This window comes from Palaemon carinicauda, chromosome 38, assembly GCF_036898095.1.
Source record: "Palaemon carinicauda isolate YSFRI2023 chromosome 38, ASM3689809v2, whole genome shotgun sequence".
NCBI classification, from domain to species: Eukaryota; Metazoa; Arthropoda; class Malacostraca; order Decapoda; family Palaemonidae; genus Palaemon; species Palaemon carinicauda.
Genome location: NC_090762.1, coordinates 70,466,464 through 70,488,134, shown reverse-complemented (window position 1 = coordinate 70,488,134; position 21,671 = coordinate 70,466,464). Strand labels below are relative to the sequence as shown.

At 41.9% G+C, this 21,671-nt stretch overlaps 1 protein-coding gene across 1 annotated transcript in view; it reads right to left on the bottom strand.

The window, feature by feature from the left end:
• LOC137630238 (activating signal cointegrator 1 complex subunit 1-like) overlaps nucleotides 1–21,671 on the bottom strand; it is a 207,586-nt gene that overhangs the window by 56,813 nt on the left and 129,102 nt on the right. Inside the window, exons 3-4 of the mRNA XM_068361698.1 lie at nucleotides 21,267–21,376; nucleotides 5,906–6,057 (exon numbers count right to left, since the gene is read on the bottom strand). Coding sequence (XP_068217799.1) covers nucleotides 5,906–6,057; nucleotides 21,267–21,376 — 262 coding nt within the window. The remainder of the gene's footprint in view (nucleotides 1–5,905; nucleotides 6,058–21,266; nucleotides 21,377–21,671) is intronic.

The following is a 21,671-nucleotide window of genomic DNA, read 5'->3' as shown; positions in this document are numbered from 1 at the left end:
CCTTTGAAGTTGGTCGATTGGATCCCGTCTGGTTCTCGAGATATCCTTTGAATTTTCCATTCTTGCCATCCTGGTCGTCTTGTACATCTCATTATCTTACGGGCTAAACCAACCCCCTCTTTTCATGAGTTAATGATAATGACCTGGTCTTGGCAGGTTTCATTAATTACTGCCTTTCTTTCCTGTGCCTTTCTCCCTGATTATGGATTCTTCCTTCTCCAACCTACTAGAAAAGGGTACTCAACTTAGTCGATGAGGAAGAAGCCAAAGCATCCATGATCGCAAAATCACTCAAAAAGGTACGAAAACATGCAGAAACTCCAAGCAACCGTCAAGATGGCGTCTGCAAAAAGGAATGGTTTTAGAGGAAATGTGTTGGTTGTAGCACACTGGGATCGGGAGTTGTAACGGCTCTCTCGGTCACATATACAATCCTATCCCATATCCTTCGAGACACAGTTAACTCTATTCGGGGAAGAATAGCCCTGGCTTGTTTTAAATACGTCCCTGGTGTATACACGATATCTCTCAGGATATTTGCTTCGGTAGTTAGAACTCTGAGATACCTTTACAGGTAAAATTCTCTGGTATATCACTCGCAGAAATATACCAAGTAGAAAGCTGCCAATAAGGAACGTCCATCAGGACGACATGGCTCATTCAGAAAAATATTTTTAAGCATATTTCTCCAGTATTTCTATTTATACTGTATACTTATGTTAAGATAAAAAAAATTTTCATGATTTGTACTCATTGAAATTTTCCCTTCTTTACAGATTGCTGATAACATGGAGTGTTTGACGGTAACCTGTACCAGGTGGGTCAAGTTCCCCTGTGGCCACAAGACTTACCAGAAACATCCGGACTGTTATGTTTTTCCAAAAGGGCCTCTTGCAATTTGGGAACCTTCCAACTGACAGGTTTGCAAGGACCTAAAAGACAATGGCTTCCACGCTACCGACGTCTCCCAGGATGTGAAAGCGTGGAGTCAGAAGACCATTCGTCACTGGGTTGGAGGCTTTCAGAATAGCTCTCCACAAGGTGCCCCTTATCTTCCTTCCATGGAACTTAAGGACCTCCTCTTTCCCAAGGCCATGGTGACCACTGTTTTTGGTCACCAGTTACCGACGGTTCAACTCCCACTGGTACCATCAGAGAGGGAGAGGATCCCGCTGACCATGGAAGACTCTGGTGAGTCACTGGATGTCCATCCGGTGAGTACAGTACCCAGTACTTCTTCAGCTTGTTCCCTCATCCCTGTGCCTATGGCCACTGCATCTACTTCGACCTCTGTTCCTATAGCGGATAAGCTTTTGTTCCCGGGTCGATTGGAGTTTATGGCATCCATGAAGGCATTCATGGAAAAATTACATGCCAAACATAAACATGGTCAAGCATCTTTCGAGGCAAAGATAGAAGCTTTTTAACCCTTTTACCCCCAAGGCTATTTGGAACTTTCCAACCCTTAACCCCCAGGCGTTTTTCTTTTTCAAACACGTTTTGCAATATTTTTTTTTCAGATTGCGCTGACAGCCTTATTTTTCGTCATAGAGGTCAGGTTAGTCTCATTATTTTGGAAAATGCCTGAAGTTTTTCATAAAGTTATCAAAAATATGCAAAAAAAATTCAAATAGTTTTTTTTGCAAGGACGTACCAGTACGTCCATGGGGGTTAAGGGATGAGCTTTGTGAAACATACCAGTACGTCCATTGGGAGTAGAAGGGTTAACAAGCACCTGCATCTTAGGCTCCGCCAGCTTTGAGCCTGCCTGATTGAGTGAATGGTACCTCCACATAGGAGAAAGTATGGGTTCTAAGGTGGTCTTCGACTTAGATTTCTTCCCCTCGATTGGCAGTTATCCTTATGTAAGGCTTAACTCGGAAGTGTCCATTAAGGATGATACAATCCCTAAGGAAACTATCATCTTGGACCATAGCAAGGCTCAGTCCCTATTGGTCAAGGAGCTTAAAATGGCCGAATTTACTAATACCAAACTTTCTACTTTCGGCAGGAAGCAGGCCACCTTTGTTGCTCCCAAGGATACTGACCTTCTCTTCACCTTTAAAGGTTTAGAGGCTGTGAAGAAGGCGCTAGTAAAGGGTAGACCATTGTCAGTGCTAGAGAAATGCAAACCTGTCTCCCTAGCTCTCCCTAATGACTCGAACAGTTGGGAAGATGTCCAACACATTTTTACTGTTGGAAAACTCGATAAGGAGATCAGAGGCAAGCAATTTAATGAGAGGCAGCCTAGAATTCCCGAATCCGTATTGAAGGGAGAACTGGAAGCTAAAGAAAGAATATCTGTATCTTTATCCTTCCAGTCCTGTTTGGAGATGCTAATTGGGAACGATTCCAAATCTGATCTTTTCCCAGTCTTGGCAAAAACTCACATGGCTACTTTCCATAGAGATCTCCATGCTTTCTTTTTAGCCAGAAGAGCATGTAGAGAACATGTCCTAGCCGCAGCAACTGTCAGGCATGAGCCTAAGGGGCTGATTGACTCCAACATCTGGGGGAAAGATCTCTTCCCCAAGAAATTGGTTAAGGAAGTCATGGACAGAGCGGCTCAGAAGAATAACAGCCTTACGCAAAAGTGGGACATGTCCTCTAAAAGGAAATCTACCCCTGGAAAAGGACCTCAACCCAAGGGCAAGAAACCTAGAAGACCCTTCTAAGAAAGGAAATCCTTTCCTGTCACGACAGCCTCAGTTGCTGCCATCCTCCAAACTGTGTACATGATTCCCCAGCAGTATGTATCACAGTCTCCAGCCTTCAATCCCGTATATGAGAGAGCCACCACAACTTTTGGCAGAGGAAGGTCTGGAAGGGGCGGTCAGTCTAGAGGCCGAGGAAGTAGAGGCAAGGCGTCTAAAGAAGCAGGTCCTTCACAATAACGAGGAGCTACTGGTAGGGGGACGACTTTGAAGCATAGTCTCAAAGGAACTGGGCTGGAAATGGAGACAGAAACCACTCAGTTCAAGAGATTCTTACAACCCACAACCCCATTCTTGGAGGATTATGTACAGGATCTTCTCCGGAAGGGAGTCATCCGTTGCACAAAATCCATGAACTTCAAGGGTGGATATTCTGCGTGCCCAAGAAAGATTCGAACACTCTTCCAAATATTCTGGACTTGTCCCTACTAAACAAATTAATTCTGAATTACAAGTTCCAGATGCTAACTATCTAACAAATACGGACCCTACTACCCCAAGACCTACACCGTCTCGATAAATCTTACAGACACCTATTGGTATCTTCCGATAGGTCAGCACTTCTCTCCCTACCTTGGTTTCAGACTACCAAGAAAGGCCTATGTATTCAGAGCTATGCCCTTCGGACTAAGTATAGCTCCAAAGATTTTCACAAAGCTAGTCAAGGCCATCGTCCAACAATTATGAAACAGAGGCCTCCAGGTAATGGTATACTTGGATGACTGGCTAGTCTGGGCTGCAACGAAGTCAAAATGTCTTCTGACAGCTCAAGAAGTCATGAAATTCCTAGTCTCTGGGCTTTCAAATCAACCTCGAAAGTCCAGCCTGTCTCCAGCTCAGAAACTCCAGTGGCTAGGACTTCACTGGAATCTAAAGTAACACACCCTCTCTCTAATGTAAGGCAAGAGAAAGGAAATCGCAAAATCTGTCAGGTGTCTACTTCGTTCTAGAGTACTCATCAGGCAGTAGCAGGAAAGTGTCTTGGGTTCACTGCAGTTCACTGATGTGACAGACCCAATCTTAAAGGCAAGACTCAAATATGTCAACAGAGTCTGAAGAAGAAAGGCATCAAATGCTTGGAGGGATCTTCGCCACAAAACCCCGGCCTTACTGCAAAAGCAGCTTAAGCCGTGGTCCATTGCCATATGTTTGTCGCTACATATCCCTCTGCAGTATCCTCCTCCTTCCGTGACTATTCACACTGACATCATGGAACAAGGTTGGGGGGACATTCCCCTTCCAAAAAAGTACAGGGTCGGTGGTCAGTCACATTTTGGAAGCTATGGCAGTGTTCATGACTATAAAGACTGAACCCAAAGACGAAACCACACATCAAATTAGTCATCAATAACAGGATAACAGTCCACTGAGTCAACAAATAGGGCTCTAGGTCTCCTCAGATCAACCATGTGATTCTAGGCATTCTCGCTTTAGCAGAGAAATTAGCATCTCTCAGCAGTACAGCTAGAAGGGGTTCGCAATGTGACGGCCGACACCCTATTAAGATCCAAGCCTCTAGAAACGGAATGGTCTCTAGATGCAAAATCATTCTGTTTCATCCTAGAGCAAGTCCCAGAACTGCAAATAGATCTCTTTGCGACAAGCTTCAACAAGAAACTTTCCTGGTATATAGCACCAAAATTAGACCTGGAAGCGACAGGAACGGATGCGATGTCCCTGGATTGGAACCAGTGATCTTACATTTACCTATTTTCTCCATTCAACCTCCAAATGAAAGTCCTGAACAAGCTGCGGACTTTCAAGAGAGAAGTGGCTCTAGTAGCTCCCAAGTAGCCCTAGAGCAATTAGTATCCTCTTGTTCTGGAACTCAAACCTCTCCAGGTCCCTCTACCATCTCCAGTGCTGTCCCAGGATGTTCAACAGAAGACTGTCTTCGCTTCCTCTTGAATAATGAAAACCCTTCAGCTCATGATTTTCTCGCCCTTGCGGCTCAAAGAAAGTTCGGAGTTGCGAAGGAGAAAATTTACCTCATAGAAGAGTACAATTCCAATACAACAAAACGACAATACTTGTCTTCTTGGAAAAAATGGGTTGCATTCGTGAGAATTGGGAAACAACAGCATCCCTATTCTTCAGGACCCATGTGGTCGATTGCTTCATTGACTGGTGTGCACAAACTTGCTGCACTTTGTCAACATCTCAAGATTTGATAAATCCTGAGTAATGGTGAAGTTGGCAACTGCACCGCCCCGGTTGATCCAGGAAGCTGTCTGGTGGCTTTGTCAGAGCAGACATTCCAGGAAAGAGGAAATTGGCTTGTACTGTACCCTTGGACACATGAAATCTTGTCTGTCAAGAGAGTGAGAAGCCCAGAACTTACTGGGCCCTCTAATACAGTGAATTTTCAGGTCTGGAGATCTGAGAATTCACTCTGTCTAAGGCCCAACGAGCAAGTTCCAACTGTGGCAACTCGTGAGAGGTCTTAGATTCCTGAGAGGTGCTGAAATGCCAATCAATGACTGTTAAACACCCATTCACAGGAGCCTCAATAGCCTCTCCAAGTTCACTGCACTCATGAATGTGTGCTAAAATGTCAATTTAAATGTAAAATAACTAGTTTAAAGATTTATGTATAATATAGAAAAAAATCAACAATTAAAGTGATGTATTATGTATATTACATTGAGTGTGTTCCTTTGAATTATCACTTGTATATCTTTCCTTGTTACATTTTTATGAAAGTTTTGCAAAGACAGTTCCATGTAATAAAAGGATGACAATGTAATACTCATCATTTAAAGTAATTTATAATCTTAGCATATACCAAGTGCATATCATCCTGCAAACAAATGTACAGTACAGGTAACTCCAAGCATAATATAAATATCAATACAGTAATAATGGAAATTTTAGATTAAGCTTTGCCCATTATAACTTGAGCAAGATTATAGCTTTTGCCATAACAAAAATAATACTCTTTTAACTATTAGAAAATGTTCAGCTAAAAATCTAAGTAAGTCAATGAAAAATATGAAAAATTTTATAATTAGAACTATTTTATATTATAATGTGAGATATACTGTCTTGTATTACAGTATGCAAAAAATTAGGCAAAAAACTTGAATATTGCTATTATTTCTAAGTATATGTATGCAAGTAATATATGCAATTAATTATCTAAAAAGTTATAGACAGTACCAAGATGAAAATCAGTCTTTCACATACTGTACCTTAAACTCCAAGAATCTCTCTTGCACCGAGGAGCTGTTTATTGGCATTGACAAGAAGTGTGTAAAAGGCATTTTTCTTCTGGCTTGTTCCACTAATAGCTCTACTTTAATTCTTGCCTGTCGCACTGTCTTGATATCTCTACCAACAATAACTGTGAATTAAAAGGATAATTTTAGGAACCTACCTGTAACACATATACACATGCATAAATAAACAAATAAACGTTACAGAGCTTTTGCAGAATAAAATAGGAAAATAACAATGACAATTGAGAGGAAAAACCTATGTTTGGCTAAGTGCTGTGTTGTCTTCAGGACTGTTCATTAACTAAGCCTATCTCTCTTAAAGTTAAGTCAACTGGGATGATGGTTCTTTTCTATGAGATGGATGACGTAGTAATGACATCACTCATAGCAGACAAATTTCAGCAACTGAAGTGCTGTGTCGAGTTCAAATGAGCCTGGACTCGAGTCTCCCTCATATACAGTGAATCCAAGCTTTGCATGTTAATACACTGGCCCTAAAGCTGGGGAGTCCATATTTTTTTGGTATTTATGTCGTGTTGGATGCTGTGTTCTAGTCTTTCACAGAAAAGTCCTTGGAGACCACACAGTACTTTAACGGCAAAATGTGCTGTAAAACAATAATCATAAACGGTAAGAAAAATATTCTTTGTTACCAGCTAAGAACTTAAATAATCTCTGTTTCCAGTCTACATTCCTATGAATGTCTAAATTACATTTCATTTCTATAAACTCTACTTATTTTACTTAAATTTCCTTTATCTTAAGTAAAATTTAGTCACCAAAAATAAGGTCAGAAGCAAAAATGTGCTGTAGCACACCAACAATCACATATTGACAAAATTTCCTTATTTCATTTATTGTAATTACAGAAGTTTAGCAGAGTTCAAAACTCATAACTAATAAAATTACTCTGATAAGAAATATTCAAATAGTATTCTAAGTCTTGAAGAAACTTCTACCATATTTATGCTTAACACTTAGCTATGAATAGTGATTAAATCAAGATTGATTTGTATCCTCAAAATGTCAGTCAAGTGAAGCTTGGTCAATCAAGTATTATAAACCAAATAAGTTTTGCCAAAATGCAACTTAATATATAAAAAAAAACCTTGTGAAGTACCATCATCAACCAGGCTAATGTGGTCAACTACCTCCAAGGATGACAAATATAAAAAAAAATTAAAAAGTAACTTGTATTTATCCAAACTATACAAACCTAAGTCTTTTAAAATCACAAACTTTTACATTAATTTCTTTTCCTGACAATACAAACCCCAGTAAACAGCTTAAACTCACAACCTCGAGCAAGGATTAATCTACTGCCATGCAAATGCTAGGCTAGGCAAACACGTTACCACTGTACTAGTCAGGAGGCAATCTTCCTAAACAATAACAACATGAGAAAATTTGTCTCCCTGACACCAAAAGGTTGGCATGCCTGAAAAGCTGAAAAACCCATTCTGCATCTTGTCAGATGACATACAGTGACATTCAGTATTCAGGTGGATCAAATGTTTCTTAGGACACCTCGTTTCATATTTCCATAAAAAAAATTTAATCAAGTGAATTATATTTTTCTTCCTTTTATCCTTTATGACTCAGTTAAATAAGAATAGATTTGCATTAATAACTATCATACACAAGTTAAGTAGGCTCATGCCTAAAATACCTTTTTTCAGACAAATAGATTAATTCTTAATGAGTGCTTGCAAATTGAAACCATACATTATAAATATAGCATTTTCATAATTTCAGTTTTCCCTCATAACCATTTTTCCCAGTAAAAACTTAGAGCCTGAAATTACAAGTAAGCCACTATGATAATTTGAAAGATAACATGTCCCTTTAAAACAGCCACTTCATGGGAACAATGCTGATGCACCCTTCCTGCTGTAGCTGCTAGATGTTGCTTTCTGTGTTGAAATTTGTCAGAAAATAAAAGTACACATTATTGTCACTAATGAATGTGATTGTACAGGATATGTTGTCTGAATGTATATACATTAGGAAATGGGTTAGTATACATTTTATCCATCCTCCCTCTCATCAGGGAGGATAGGGGAGATATACCTTATCAGGTATTGTCTGAAAAGAAAGTGGTATACAAGATGTCAAAAACTCTAACTCGCTTTGCCAAAGCTAAGGGTAGCTGAAAGACAGAGTAGAGTTAGATAAAAGTCTGATACTCATCTGAAAAGCTTAAATGGGGCATGCCTAAGAGACTTTAGAACACTAGTCACATCCTACTCTGGGCCCTAAATGCCTTGGTGGGTGCAACAACTTGAAGATCCTATTGGGCATTTATAGTTCCTACAAAAAGGAAAGCTCAAACTCTTTCAGTCTGATTACCTGGCTCAATACTGAGCAATAGCCTTTCACTGCAGAGATTGACAAGCTAATCTCAGCGAAGGAAGATGAGAAATTCAGCTATTTCTGATATAGATGCTCAAACTGGAAAAGTATCCCTACTACGATACCAATCACAAAGGATGGCAGTCGACAAGGCGTATCAGCAAATCCTGATACCATTTGGCATACAGCCACATGGGAGCCACCAAGGTCATCCTGAGACCTAATGTTGTCAACAGCCTGTTGATTACTTAGTGAATCTGACAGAAGGGAGGAAAGAAAGATGCACAATTCAAGGTTGTCTCAAGGGTGTTGAAAAGTGTCTGTATTGGGGGGAGGAGAAAATTGGGAGTTTCCAGTTGCCTTGTGACTAATAGGTCGATCGCTGGTGATTCCTAGAGAGCCTGAAGTTTCCTGTTGCCTTATGGCTAATAAGTTGATTGCTGGAGATTCCTAGAGACCTTGGAGTTTTACTATTGCCTTGTGGCTAATAGGTCAATTGCTAGTGATTCCTAGAGAGCCAGAAGTTTCCTGTTGCCTTGTGGCTAATAGGTTGATTGATGGTGATTCCTAGAGAGCTTGGAGTTTCCTGATGCCTTGTCGCTAATAGGTCAATTGCTGGTGATTTCTATCTAGAGAGCCTAAAATTTCCTGTTGCCTTGTGGCTAATAGGTTGATTGCTGGTGATTCCTAGAGCGCCTGGAGTTTCCTGCTGCCTTGTAGCTAATAGGTCGAATGCTGGTGATTTTTAGAGCCTGGAATTTCCTGTTGCCTTGCGGCTAATAGGTTGATTGCTGATGATTACTAGAGAGACTAGAGTTTCCTCTTGCCTTTTGCTAATAGGTTGATTGCTGGTGATTTCTAGAGAGCCTCGAATTTCCTTTTGCCTTGTGACTAATAGGTCGATTGCTGATGATTCCTAGAAAGGCAGAATCCTTTCCACCACGCAACATTGCAGGGGCCACTCTGAACTTACAACCTGCTTCTGGCTACTAAGCGTGTCTAATACGGTAGAACATTGCCTTTGACTGGAATGAAGCTTGCAGACAGCTCTCGGATATTCCTATAACCAAGATGACTGGTTTAAAATTCCAAAATGTTAAACACCTGGATCTGTAGAGGTGCAAAAGTGATGACTACCTTCTACCTCCTAACAACCTGAGAAAAGTTTCGTGCACCAGCGTTGTCCAGTGAAAATATTATTTCTAGCGCCACCTAGACTACATCCTTCTGCAAGAACTATGGCTTGGAAAGGAGAAAGGGTGGGTCAACGTAAGGGAAGGGTTTCACCGGGCGTCACAGGTATCTCCCCAGAAATAGATTTTTCCTTTGTCAAAATCCCTTTTCTGGGTCGACCTGTGACGCCCGGTGAAAATGTACCAGAGAATGCCTTCCAAGCCCAAAAACAGTATCAAATAAAAGGGATAAAGTCAAACACCATGTACTAAGGACAAAATACTATATTAAGGTAGTCAAACTAAAAATAAAACACATTAGCTCAAACAAGAATCCAAAAGATGGAGTAACAAAAAATGAGAAGCAAGGAATCATCCCTTGAATCAATCACAACACAAAATCAATCCTTACATGGCTAAAGAACATTAACATGAAATAAAATAAGGCAAGGTTAATCATACTAACAGGTAATAACCAGGGTAAAAAGAAATGGTAACATAATTCTAGGGCTAAACGACCCACCCATGAGAGCGGCGAAGTGGCAGGAGTGGCAGGCAGGAGGGAGAAGGAGAGAGATGGATGAAAAGGAAGAATGGAGAGATTATTGGGGGGAGATAAGACTCCCAACTGCAACTGGGGAATTTGAGGGCCTGTAGGTTCTTTAAATAGTGCCGTCTGAAAACCATAGGAGATTTCCAACCCGTATACTTCTTCAGGTCATCAAACTTCATATTCTGAAAATAATTGATGGAGGTTGCTACCGAACGGATATCATGAGCATGAGGAAACGACTCCGGGTTAGCCTCCTTAATAAAGTAAAGGATTTGTTGTCTGATGCCTTGAATGGAAATAGTACCTCCCTGTTCTCTGAGAAACAAGGGTACAGACGAGCAGTTGGCGGTCCTGGCTAAGAAAGCCTTTAGTGTAGTAACGGGACACAGAGAAGTATCCTGGGGAAGAGGAATAATCTTCCAAGGGGACCACCTATTTTGTGGGTCCTCGTTTTTAGCTAGGAAAGCTCTGTCTGGGGAAAGTAGAACTTCGCCTGACGGGAGGAAATCCATATTTTCGTTATTACGTGAAAGAGCTGCTAATTCTGAGATTCTAGCACCTGAAGCCAAAGCCGTTAAAAATAAGGTCTTCCTAAGAAGAGTGATGTAGGGGCAGGATTCGTTATCCGTGTCCGAAGCTAGTTTTAATATGTTGTTCAGAGACCAAGAGACCTTTTGTGGTCGTACCGAAGGTCTGAGCCTAGCGCATGCCTTCGGAATAGATGAAAAATAGGAATCCGACAGATCAATATTGAAACCCACGAGGAAGATTTTCTTTAGAGCCGACTTAACCGTGGTTATCGTGCTAGCTGCCAGTCCCTTGTCAAACAGGGACTTAAAGAATGAGATGGCCAAATTAGAGGTCATGCGAGAATGATCTGAATTTTTTAGGAAACCTGCTAACTTCTTCACGGCCGAATCATATTGTCTAATTGTGGAATCCCTTTTGTCTGATTCTATGAAGAGGACATTTTCCGGGTCAATGTTTGCATCCCTGTGGGCTGCAAACTTCATGAAATCCACAAAGTTAGGGTTTTGGCTATTCTTGAGGAATCTGACACAGTCTGAGTTTGGACTAATTGGGTCAGCTTGGGGAATGGAATCCGTAAGAGGCGGAGTTTCAACTCGAGGAGGAGAGGAAACCAACTGCTCTTTGGCCAGTGCGGTGCCACTAAAGCCACTGCTCCCCAGAAGGAGCGTAGTTTGTGCAGGACTTTCATCAGAAGATTCACCGGAGGAAAAAGGTAAATCTTCTTCCAATGGTTCCAATCCAGGGTTAACGCGTCCATGGCGTATGCCTGAGGGTCCAGGTTTGGGGTCACATAACAAGGGAGTTTGTGGTTCAGTTGTGTCGCGAATAGATCCACCTGGAGGCCGGGAACCAGCCTGGAAATCCACCGGAAAGAATTCACGTCCAGAGACCATTCTGACTCCAGTGGACTTGTCCTGGATAGCGAGTCCGCAATCACGTTCTGGACTCCTGCAAGGTGAGTCGCAGACAGGAACCAGTTCTTTTCTGCTGCTAAGGGGAAAATCGAGACCAAGACTTGGTTGAGATTGGGAGATTTTGATCCACTTCTGTTTATGCAGTGCACTACTGCTGTGCTGTCTGAGATTATCCTGATGTGGGTGGACCGTGGAGGGGATAGCCTCTTCAGGGTTAAGAACACTGCCATAGCTTCTGGCCCATTGATGTGGAAGTGTCTCATGGCGGGTGACCAGGAGCCTTGGAACATCTGTTGGTTGTAATATCCCCCCCAGCCGCTCAGAGACGCGTCTGTATGGATCGTCACTTGAGGAGGAGGGAATTGCAGAGGAACCGACTTGGAAAGGTTCTCTGGTTTGGACCAAGGCCGAAGTCTCTTTTTCAGGATTGAGGGAACCGACGAGATTTTGTCTCGTAAATGTATAGTAGCCCTCTTTCTCCAAACCTGGTTGATGTCCTTGAGTTTGGCTTTCAAAAAGAGGTCTGTCACTGACGCAAACTGAAGTAAGCCGAGGATTCTTTCTAAGGCTCTTCTGGACACCTGCTTGTGCTTGAGAAAGTTTTTTGTCTTTGAAGCTATCTCCCTGACTTTCTTGGAAGGAAGAGAGAGCTTGTGATTTTTGAGGTCCCATTGGATGCCTAACCATTTGAAACGGCTTGCCGGTTGTAGACGAGATTTTTGCAAATTGACCTTGAAGCCTAGCTGGCTGAGGACTTGGATCACTTTGGCTGTAGCTTTGTTGCATTCCGAGATGGACTTCTCCCAGATTAGCCAATCGTCCAGATAGGCAACTACTTTGATCCCTTGGTTCCTGAGTTGTTCGAGCACTGTCTCCCCCAGTTTTGTAAATATCCTGGGGGCTATGCTGAGACTGAAGGGCATGACTCTGAATGTGAAGGCCTTCCTGCCTAGGCGGAATCCGAGGTAGGGGGAGAAGTTTTGAGCTACAGGTACGTGATAATAGGCGTCTGTAAGATCGATAGAGGTGGTGACGGCCCCACGGGGAAGTAAGGTCCGTACCTGCGAGACAGTCAATATACAGAACTTGTCGCATAGAATGTAAGAATTCAGTTTCGACAAGTCCAGGACCACTCTTAACGCCGTCGAATTCTTCTTGGGGACTGTGAAGTCGTCCTTGGAATTTCAGTGACCGTACCCTCTTTATGGCCTTCTTTTTGAGTAATTCTTTGGTGTATTCTTCCAATATCGGAGTCGGTTTCTGGAAGAAGATCACTGCTGGAGGTGGAGAACCTTGTGACCATTTCCAACCTAGGCCTTTGGACACTATGCTGTGGGCCCAAGGACTGAAGGTCCAATGGTCCCGGAAGTGGTATAGTCTCCCTCCTACCTGATTCCTTTCATTGAGAGGGGGTGAATTTAGACCCTTGTCCTCCACGATGACCCCTGGTTCTTGGTCCGCCTCGGCGGCGAAACTGACCTCTACCCCTGTTGCCGCCTCTAAGGTATCCTCGAAAGGTATTAGAGGATTCGTAAACTGGATTGTAGGCTGGGGAGGTCATCCAAGGAGCCATGGGGGTAGGGTGGTTACCCTGGGGAGCAGGAAGGTAGACCACCTGTGGTGGAGGGGTAGAATGCGGAGTAGTCGTCTTAGAAGTAGAAGGAGTTGACGAGTGAGGGCCTTGATGGAACTGACCACGACTGGTCATGTATGGGGTGAAGAGTTGTCTCTTTTTGAAAAAGGACTGCTTCCCTGAGTCTACCTTCCTCTTAGTTGAAAGGCCCCATCTCACTTGCAAGCTCTGGTTAGCTCTAGCCGCATCTTGCAAGACCTTGTCTACTTCCTCCTGTGGAAACAGGTTCTTGCCCCAACAGGAGGAGGCTATGAGCTTATTCGGTTCATGCCTAATGGAAGCTTCCGCCAGAACATACTTCCTGCAGTTTATCCTGGATGTCCAGAAATCGTGCAGGTCGAACTGGAACGTCTGGAGGTTGTTCTTAGCAAACACCCGGAATAGAGACTCATCCAGGTATAGGGAGGCTAACATTTCTGCTGAGACCATGGTGTGAACCGACCTAGCGAGTCTGTTCCGAGCGTCAAGCTCTGACTTGATAAGGCGATCCGGTAGCCTGGGAAGCTTCTCAGAGAAGAGAGATGAGGCGCAGTCCGGGTCGAGCTTATTCACTGAAAAAGTATCCAAAGCATCCCTCCAAAGGGCGGAAGAGCCCGGAAGAAGCAGCGAGGTGGAGTCCGTTTCCTTGAGGACAGGAACAGGGGAGCCTTCCTTGGCCGATTGGATGGTCAACTCGGCCACTTTATCCGTAAGAGGAATCGGAACGGATTGGGGTGTGGTAAAGATAGTATAGGGACCTTTAGGTTGGGTCCGTTTAGAGTTGACGCAACCCCAGTCAGCAAGAGTCCTAGCCCATACGGCTTGGGCCTGCTCCTTAGGGAAGATGACAGTCTCCTTAAGGACTTTATCCATCCTAACAAGAGCATGTTCCTTCAGCCGGGCGAAACCACTGAAGGGGAACTGGAGCCCCGGAGGGAAAAATTCAAGATCATCGATGTAGGGTGCATGGAGAGCGAACCTCCATTGGTTGTTCTTCTCGAAAGGAGGCAACTTAGAAGGATCCGGCGCTACCGGGGGCACAGCCTGGTTCTCCCCACGAAGTATATTGGCTACCATATCCTTCAATTCCGATATTGCCCCCGATTGCTGCATCTGAGTCCTCGCTAAACCTTCCATCATCTCTGTCCACGGTGGTACCGAGGGACTGATCTCTGACAAAGCCTTAGTCTTATTGAACTTTCCTTTCTTGGGAGGGTGAGGCCTGGATCCCATAGGGATGTCGGAAGTAGTGGAGGGTCCTGGGACCGGAGATATAGCGACTGGCAAAGCTGAAGTACGAGACTTAGGTTTGTAATTGCGTAGGGGCTTCATCTTGGGTCGTACAGATAGAGAGGGATCCAAAGTAGAAGCCTGAGGTTTATCAAAGCCGCGGAAAGAAGCAGGAGATACAGAGGGTAAGAGAAAAGGGTCTGCCAACTCCGTACCACTTACCTGCTCATCCATGGGCTCAACGTCAATATTCAGATTGGTGACGTCTCCTGAGAGTAGATTCTCGTCCTGGGAGATAGTCGCTCTGATGGATTCCATGATAGGTTCCGCTAAGATAGAGGGAACCGCCACAGAGGAGGAGTCCGGAAAGAGACGGGAGGCCATGTCATCATCAAGGAGGTAGGGGGATCCAGAGGGAGCATTACGGCCAAAGCCTGAGACCCAGGACCGGAGGCTCGTTCTGGCGGTCCGGAGAACCTCCTCGTCGACCTGGAAGTGATGAGAATATTATAGAGACTGACGGAGAGAATCCCCGATAGTACCAAATATCAGTAATACAGAAAGAATTCAAGTAATTCAACATAAAATATGTTATCAACATAACAACTAATATTGAAAATACTCACATCGTCATTCCACAGGATTGACGTAAGGTCATAACACAGCGTGCATGCCTCCGGGAACCACGCCATGTAAGGGGACTGGCCCGGCTCTTGGACGAAGGGGATGGCGCAATGCACGTGAGACCGGCAGACATCATGGCCTACCGGATCACTAAAGGAGGCGGAGCAACCCTTGGCAGCACATCGCACTTTCTGTAATAAAAAGAAGACATAAGTCCGTTTGTTCTCGAAAACTCTGAGATAACAACACAGGTTATAAAGAGTCTGAGAGTAAAATAAAATCTACAGTTCGTCTGAAAGGGGGCCGAAGTTCCGTGTAATACTACAATAATTAATCGAGTGATCCACTCCGTAGTGAGGCGGAGAAAACTATAAAAAGTGTGAGCCGGAGCTCGTAGTAATTACACAAGAACAGTAACTAGTGATTGGAAGGTCTCCGGGTATGCCGGAGACCCGATGGTAGGTCCTTGACTAAATAAATACCCCCATTATATTATATAAACAAGTAGAATGATCTACGAAATACTCTGAAGGAGACCTCCCGGAGGAGGGGGGAGAATAAGTCGTGTGGGGAGGGCTGAAGCCGGAGTTAAATAGCAAACGGAGGGAACGTGTTCCCCCCTCACGGTAAGGCGTAATTGTAAAGGAGTTCGGACCAACTCCCGAGGCCGTAGCGGGGAGCGGATGGAACTAGGGGAATTAATAACGACTCCGGGCCATCCGAATAACTCACACACGACAGGACCTATCAAAACACTAACCCCAAAATACACTAAAAGTAACCACAAAATAAACATGTAAAATAAACACAAACCGTAATTCCCGCAGGGGGAAGAGAGAGAGAGAGAACCCGTGATTGTATGAACAGAAAACGGGCTTCCCACCTCTCGTACTAGGTAAAACTAACATAAAAGAGAAAGAGAGGGAGAGACACGTGACGGTATGCACAGAAAACGGGAACTCCCCCTCTCTCTCTCTCGTGGTTACTAAAACAAAACAATAAAACGAACCTTAACTCACATTACAAATAAAGGTCCATGACCAACAAAAAATAATAAAAAGAGGCGAACGAAGAATAGCGAAATGAGAACGAAAAAAGAGTAAAATTTTGACGAAAATATGATACCGCCAATCGGAACAACTCATCTATAACAAAGCCTCGATCGCTATTCTTGGTTCGCCAGGATACAGACTCGTAAGCGCTAAAAAGTACCAAGACTGGAAATATAACCGGTTCAAAATATCATAATACAAATGGCATAAGGCCTGAAATTAAAAGGATAATGAACCTAAGATGACAAGAGTACCAACGGGCAAAACAAGAAAACACCAAACCGTACAAGAACAATGGCCGCCATTATCCTGGAAGGCCAAACCTGTACGCACTAAAAAACACTCAAATGAATAAATATAACACTAGCCCGGTACTAACAAACCTGTCAAAACAATCTATGGTACTTAACATTGGTGCAGGAGTAAGAAGACCTCGGTCATGATGAAATTACACGAAAAAAGCTAAAAATCCAAGCGGCACTCAACAAACAAAATGGCGCTTACGAAGTCCAACAGAAGGATGCAGTCTAGGTGGCGCTAGCATCGGGCGTCGGTAGGATAGTCCAGGTAAAGTAGATAGGGCCTCTGTTACGGCCCTCCCCTTTGATGAAGGAATTACCTAAATGGGAGACAGCCTGTGAATAGTGGTTTTCACACGCCTCTGCTTTATAAACGACGCCCACAGGGTGTTCGCGCGAGGGTAGTAACCTGTGCATTCCATACTTTAATTTCTCTGGTATATTTGGAAGTATTTATATCAGAAAAGTGTAAGGAAGGACTCTTTTCACCGGGCGTCACAGGTCGACCCAGAAAGAAGTTTTAGAAACAAGTGAAGAGAGTAAGGAAGGGTGGACTGAGGAAAAGGTTGGATGAATATTTTGAAAGGTTGCTGAATGTTGAGGATAATAGGGAGGCAGACATCATTGCTGTTGCAGATGTTGAGGTGCCAGTGATGGGAGATGAGAATGAGAGAGAGATTACAAGACAGAAAGTGAAGAGAGCACCAGATGAAATGAGAGCAGGGAAAGCACCAGGTATGAATGGTATGTTAAAGGAAGGGGGTGTGACTGTACTTGAATGGTTGATGAAATTGTTTAATATATGTTTTATGTTGTCAAAGGTACCTGTGGACTGGTGTGTGCATGTATTGTTCCGCTATCAAAGGTAATTGAGAGGTGCATGATTGGTGTAATTCTAGGGGTATTAGTTTGTTGAGTGTAGTCGGAAAAGTGTGTGGTAGTGTTAATTAATAGGCTTATGGAGAAAACAGAGGATGCAATCTTAGAAGTGCAGGGTGACTTTAGAAGAGGTAGGTGATGTGTGGATCAGATTTTTATTGTTAGGTATATATGCAAGAAATATTCAGCAAAAGGTATATTTTGCATTTATGGCTCTGGAGAAAGCTAATGATAGAGTTGATAGGGATGCAATGTGAAATGCAATAAGGTTATATGGAATTGGTGGAAGGTTGTTGCAAGAAGTGAAGAGTTTCTACATAGGCAATAAAGCATGTGCTAGGATAGGGAATAAAATGAGGGGTATCCAGTGAGAGTGGGGCTGAGACAGGTGTATGTGATGTCACCATTGTCGTTCAATTTGTTTGTTGATGGAGCTGTAAGAGAGGTGAATGCTTGAGTGCTTGGTCAAGGATTGAAATTGATAGATAAGAGGGATCATAAGTGGGAGGTGAATTAGTTGTTGTTTGCAGATGATACTGTATTAGTTGCAGACTTGGAAAAGCTGTGACGATTGGTGGCAAAGTTTGGAAGGGTGTGTGAGGGAAGTTGCAAGCTAATGTGGGTAAGAATAAGGTTATGAACTGCACGAGAAGGGAGGTTTGTGTCCAGATTGAATGTCATGTTGAATGGAAAGTTATTTGAGGAAGTATATCAGTTTAAATACTTGGGTACTGTTGTTGCTGCAAATGGTGGAGAGGAAACAAGTACATCACAGTGAATTAAGGATATGAAGTGTTGGGGGCAGCGAAGGGAGTAGTAAGGAATAAAGGGCTAAGGATGAATATAAACAGAGTTATGTATGAGAAAGGGATTGTACCAACTGGAATGTATGGATCAGAGTTGTGGGGAATGAAAGTGACGGAGAGACAGAAATAGAATATGTTCGAAAGAGTATGGCTGGTGTATCTCGATTGGATAAGGTTAGGAACAAATTAGTGGGGGTGAGAATGGTTGTGAGAAATGAAAAGCAGTTTGAGTGGATATGATGGGTTAAGGTGGCTTGGCCATGTATACAGGATGGAAAATGGTTGTCTGCTGAAGGTGATGAAAGCAAGAGTTGATGGGAGAAGTGCAAGAGGAAGGCCAAGGTTTGGGTGGATGGATGGAGTGAATAAAATCCTAGGTGACAGGAGAATAGATGTAATAAGAGGCAAAAGAGCATGCTAGGAATAAAAATGAATGGTGAGCAATTGTGATATAGTTCTGATAAGCATTGCTGCTACCTCAAGCACTGAGGTAAAGGCAGTAGGGGAGTCAGCATATGAAACTTCATTTGTTGTGTAAAACGGGAGAGGTTAGGGTGGGCTGTAGCACCCTTGCAGTACCAACCAAACTCGGCTGAGTTCCTCATCAGGAAAAGAAGAATAAGAAAAAAATCCCCTTTTCTTTCTTTATTGATGCCGGTTACCTCCCAAAATTGAGGGAAGTGCCATGGTAGATAGATAAATATATAGTCAGGTTTAGTACTTGACCCATTTATAAATACCAAACCTAAAGACTTACTATGCAATCAAAGACCCCTTATAGCCTATCCTACAGTATATTCGGAGCTACTTGGCCACGACTAGATGTAGAGAATCTTACCTATCTTCTTAACTACTAGACACAGGAACTCCCTTAGTGGATCTTATTACTTCATGTAGTAAAAATAATGTTATATTAAACTTTTGTAATAATCATGAGTCAGCGGTTTGAACAAAAACACCCTCAACTGTGCCTATGCGTGTTGAATCAAGAAGTGCTATCCACCCCAACAATAATACCACTGAACCAATAGCACTGCAGATTTATACGAATCAATTAGACATGGTAAATTGCAGCTTTATATGAATTGATTAGCCATGGTAAAAGTACTTTTCAGAGCCATGGCAACAAAAAACCTGAAGTTATAAAGTGTATAAAATATTTTCATATGGATACTATCCTATATTGATTACCATTTACTACTAGCAGTGAATGGAACTAAGAAGACTGATAAGAAATCATAATGCTACTTACAGTCTATGGAAATAACGTCCCAAAAGAAAAAAATACTCATCTATAAACTATAAATAATTAAACATCACTATTTGAGATGAGGTCTGGTAAAAAACCAGTTGAACAAAATTTTATTATAAAACTACTGACTGCTGCTACAACCCTAACTTATTAGGAAGTTAAATAAAGGACTAAGTCTACTTTTTTGTTTTCAGTAACCTTGCACCGATATTCAAGTTTTTTAATGAAACAATATGCTGGATAGGTGTACAATAAGCCACCTCATAAAACTACTAATTATCATGCTTACCTAACAAATAGTTCATCGGATTGATAAAAGAATTATGTCGCCATGAAATTTAACCGTAAACATCAAACCATTCTTTTAAAACAATAAAACTCTTAAAATAAGGAACTGCTATAAACCCTAACTAACTTGTTTCGAATGCCAGAGCTAAAGCATTTATGACAGGCGAAGGGCATTGTACATCTGACAGGAGATCCCTTCTTACTAATGGCCACAAATTGACCAACTTATTAATGAAAGTTATACACTTGTTTCAATTGGCTCTATCACTAACTTATAGTACCTTAACTACTTCTGTAAAAAGGTTTTTGAAACACTTTGGCCATCTATGTATAATCTTAAAACTAGGTAGAGAGCTACCTTCTAACTTCTTGAAATCCTACTACCTGATTACCAGATCAAATCTTATAACTAAGTTCGAGCAGAAGAGGCCGGTGTACACAATACAGTATGCCAACTGTGATTATATGAAGATTCCTCCGATGGAGTGACCGGATGTGAATTCGCCCTAGGGTCCCACCTATCAGGTATACTGGGCATCACATGGGGGGGAGAGAGAGAGAGAGAGAGAGAGAGAGAGAGAGAGAGAGAGAGAGAGAGAGAGAGAGAGAGAGAGAGATATTTTGTTGTTAAAGGTTGGTAAATCAATAGCTTTGATGGTAAAAGCATATTAACTGCCAAGTAAGTTTCATTTAAATAATGAATACTGGCCAAGGAAGAATTGTCATGCATGCAGCAACCATTAATCCATAAATGAAAAATTAACAAATACGAAAGATACAGCACATTACACATATATCTAAATGATAAATTTAAACATACTGTAATCATGAATAGAGTAAATTAGGATAAGCAGTGGGCCAACACGAGGTAAATCCTCCTCAAAGTCCTATGAGTGAAGAATGGAATTTGATTAAGAGAAGTCTAAACTGTTTGACACGTTCAATACTTCTCCATCATAATTTTCTATCCTAATATATATATATATATATATATATATATATATATATATATATATATATATATATATATATATATATATATATATATATATATATATATTATTACTTGCTAAGCTTCAACCCTAGTTGGAAAAGCAGAATGCTATATGCCCAGGGGCTCCAACAGGGAAGATAGCCCAGTGAGGAAAGGAAACAAAAAAATTAAATATCTTAGGAGTAACATTAAAATAAATATCTATATAAACTATAATAACTTTAACAAAACAAGAGGAGGAGAAATAAGATAGAATAGTGTGCCCAAATGTATCCTAAAGCAAGAGAACTCTAACCCATGACAGTGAAAGACCATGGTACAGAGGCTATAGTACTGCCCAAGACTTGAGAACAATGGTTTGATTTAGGAATGTCCTTCTAGAAGAGCTGCTTATAATAGCTAAAGAGTCTCTTCTACTCTTAGCAAGAGGAAAGTGGCTCCTGAACAATTACAGTGCAGTAGTTAACCCCTTGAGAGAAGAAGAATTGTTTGGTTCTAATTTAGTACTGTCTGGCCAGTCAAAAGACTCCATAACTCTCTAGCGGTAGTATCTCAATGGCTGTCTGGTGCCCTGGCCAACCTACTGCCTACTGGGATTCATGATTTTGTCTAAACCTTGCTTAAACCAGGTATGTTAAGTTGATAAAAGTATTAGTAAATATATATTTAGCAAATATTCTGTAAGAGATGAAGAGATATTTAAAGTGGCATTAATAAAGGAAACACTGCATGCTTACCAGCTGTAGACATTTAAAAAACTTTATATAGATTCTTACCTATATCTCCTGTTTGACCTTTTGAGGGAACGCGAAGTTGTGTATATGTATCATTTTCGATTCGCTTCTTAGTGGCCCCCTTGGTTCCAATGATATACGAGAAAAATCCACTGGAATAAAATATAAACAAAGTAAGGACAATTCTAATTAATTTGAGATTTGGCATAAAGATTAAACATATTTTTGTCTAAAATATATCTTATACACGAGTCTCAAGACGACTGCAACTTTCTGCAATCATCTTCACTGCTCTAATTTTTCTAGAATGACAGAGCAGTGGATTTAATATACCTCTATTCCTAGGCATCTTCTAGTGCCATCCAAGTTTCCTCAACAAAGGACCTAATAAAACTCCCACATAACAGAACAGTTACTTTATTGAAGTTCAAAGATACCTAGTTTTCA